We start from the raw sequence: 2,500 nt of genomic DNA on the forward strand, positions 1-2,500 counted from the left end.
CTTCCCTGTTTGTGTTAATGTTTATTCACGACAACACATTATGAAATGACCTCCCTCATGTCTAGCCCTCCTGTGTTCAGTGTGCCCTGTGTATTCCAGGAGTAATTGGTAAAGACGTCCAATGAGAAGCCTGTTTGTTGCTCTGTTCACATGTAGAGTGAAGAGCAGAGTGTAGTGGAGGACTGAATGGAGTTGAGACTTCACTTCACTACAACAACTCATGGTTCTTACAGTTCAAACTATAATTTATAGAACAGAAAATGTTGGAAAATAGCAAGTCAACAAACAATCCTGAAGTTAAAAAAGGTCACGATACAACAGAAAACAAAAAACAAATCTTCTGTCTGAACAGCTGGAGCACTGCCTGCTCTCACTGGTTACTATGACAGCGAAAGGAGTCTTGAGTAAAGCCAGGTGTGTTGTGACAAGAAGCATTCTGCTTAAACCAGCAGGCAGATGGACAGAGAGTTGAAAAGAACACAAGAAGAAAGGAAAAATATACGCAAAATGACAAAAGTCATAACACTGTTTTAACCACTTGCTTTTCCTCAGTGATTTCTTGTTGGTGGAATGAGTTGCCCAGTGCTCTCCATTGCTGTGATAGTTTTGGGTCTTTCAAGAAGGGTCTAAAGACATATCTGTTCAGCATACACTTAGTTTATTAAGTGGTTCTTAGGAGTTATGATTTGTATATTATAGTATTTGTTTATTTTCATTTGGCTATTAATCATTGATATTGCATTGACATTATTGTTTATTAGTCTTACCAATTTGATTCACTGTTCACTGTTAATTTTAACTATTGTATTGTTTTTATTTGTAAGTCGCTTTGGACAAAAGTGTCAGCCAAATCCCATAACCATAACTATAACCATATTATAATAAATCCTTTTTAAATGCATGAAGGCTGCACTTTCTGAGGACTTTATGCAAATACATAATTAATTATAAAGGTACAGTGTTGCTTGTGCTGTTTCCAAGTGTGAGAAACAGTGGGTAAAAAAACAGGCCTGTACACACACAGAGAGAGAGAGAGAGAGAGAGAGCGAGAGAGAGAGAGACAGAGAGAGAGAGAGAGAGAGGAGAAAAAAAGAGAGTCTGGTAGCTGAATAGATGCCCTGACGAACAACGGAGTCTATGGCTTCTCATCTCCCGATCGATGCTAGAGGTGAGATATGATCTGGAGCTTCTGGAGCTTATCTAGATGTAAGGCTCTCGGTAGACAGAGCAGACGTATTCTAAGTGCACAGAAGCCAAGAAAGAGAACTTTTCAATTGTATTTGAAAAGTGATGCCACTTCACTCCAATAAATGAGGTTCTGCACAGGCCTACTGCAAACATGTAGGCCCTACAGCTTGTCCCTACATTACTAGCCAGACCAAAAAAAGACTTCCAAGGTCACATTAGCTACATCATCTGAGGTGTCTGTAAAAATCAATTTTCAATTCCTGCTGAGTAAACAACATCAAGTCACATTCTGTAGAAATTGCTGTCCCTCAGTCTAAGGTCACCAGTAACCATGACAGAGGAGTGGCATAACAGATAAAAAGGAAATCCTTGACTGAACCAAACATTCACTCAGATGCTCTCGCTGTAAAGATAGCTTTTGTGTCTCCACTTCGTAAACACACAATAAGGAAAAAAGAAAGTGTGCCTGCCCGCAGCAAAATAGCGCTTAAGAGCCTTTCAGACGACCCCGAACTGCATGGCTTACATCAAGGTAAGGTGGCTGCACTTGGATAAAGAGTAGGGCCATAACGGGACAGCGTAAATGGGGCAAAGGCCGTTAAGTGTGATATATGCGCCCGTCTTGCATAGTGACAGTACCACTTTCGTCACATGGAGCAGCACCATTTGTTTGTGCTGAAACATATAGTAGGACACAAAACACTGACGTATGCCTAAAACATAAACTTCCATTTCCGAGTTGGCGTACAACTCATGATCACCGTTTGTGAATAGGCTACATGCAATCGAGTTGGATGTACAATCCAGCTCGTCCATTTACAGTAGACATTTTTTTTTCTAATGAGAGACAATATAGCATATGCTACTTTATATCCGTGCTTTCGTGTGACAACCATTCCATGCGCAAATACGTTTTGTTGCTCGTCATGCGGTGTACACTGTCATCAGAGTGACTGTACATCTTGCTGAACTGTCCCGTCAGACAGTTTTTGCAGTGTTACCGGAGCCGTAGCTGATTTCTTTCTTTTTTTTCAAACCAAACATCCCCACCCACCCAAAGAAAAAAAACACAAACAGCAACAGTGCACTTACTTTGGATGAAAGTAAACACGCAAGCGAGGACAGTCAGGGTCCGCGTCATTGTCGCTGTCAAGTGGTCCATGTGCGTCCTTCGTGCGAGGTTCCATTACGGACTGTACCTTTCGTGCATTTCGAACTCCCAAAAAGGACACTGGCGGGGTCTCTCTGTTAACACAAAAAACTCCCGATGTGAATTGAGAGATGAAAAAACGCACACCTGCCAGAAAACCTG

At 41.4% G+C, this 2,500-nt stretch overlaps 1 protein-coding gene across 1 annotated transcript in view; it reads right to left on the reverse strand.

Annotated features, from left to right (window-relative positions):
- chrnb4 (cholinergic receptor, nicotinic, beta 4 (neuronal)) overlaps positions 1-2,500 on the reverse strand; it is an 18,032-nt gene that overhangs the window by 15,461 nt on the left and 71 nt on the right. The window contains exon 1 of the mRNA XM_042074725.1: positions 2,281-2,500. This exon is cut by the window's right edge and continues 71 nt beyond it. Coding sequence (XP_041930659.1) covers positions 2,281-2,350 — 70 coding nt within the window. The 5' untranslated portion in view covers positions 2,351-2,500. The remainder of the gene's footprint in view (positions 1-2,280) is intronic.

Source organism: Alosa sapidissima, chromosome 20 (assembly GCF_018492685.1).
Source record: "Alosa sapidissima isolate fAloSap1 chromosome 20, fAloSap1.pri, whole genome shotgun sequence".
Classification (NCBI taxonomy): domain Eukaryota; kingdom Metazoa; phylum Chordata; class Actinopteri; order Clupeiformes; family Clupeidae; genus Alosa; species Alosa sapidissima.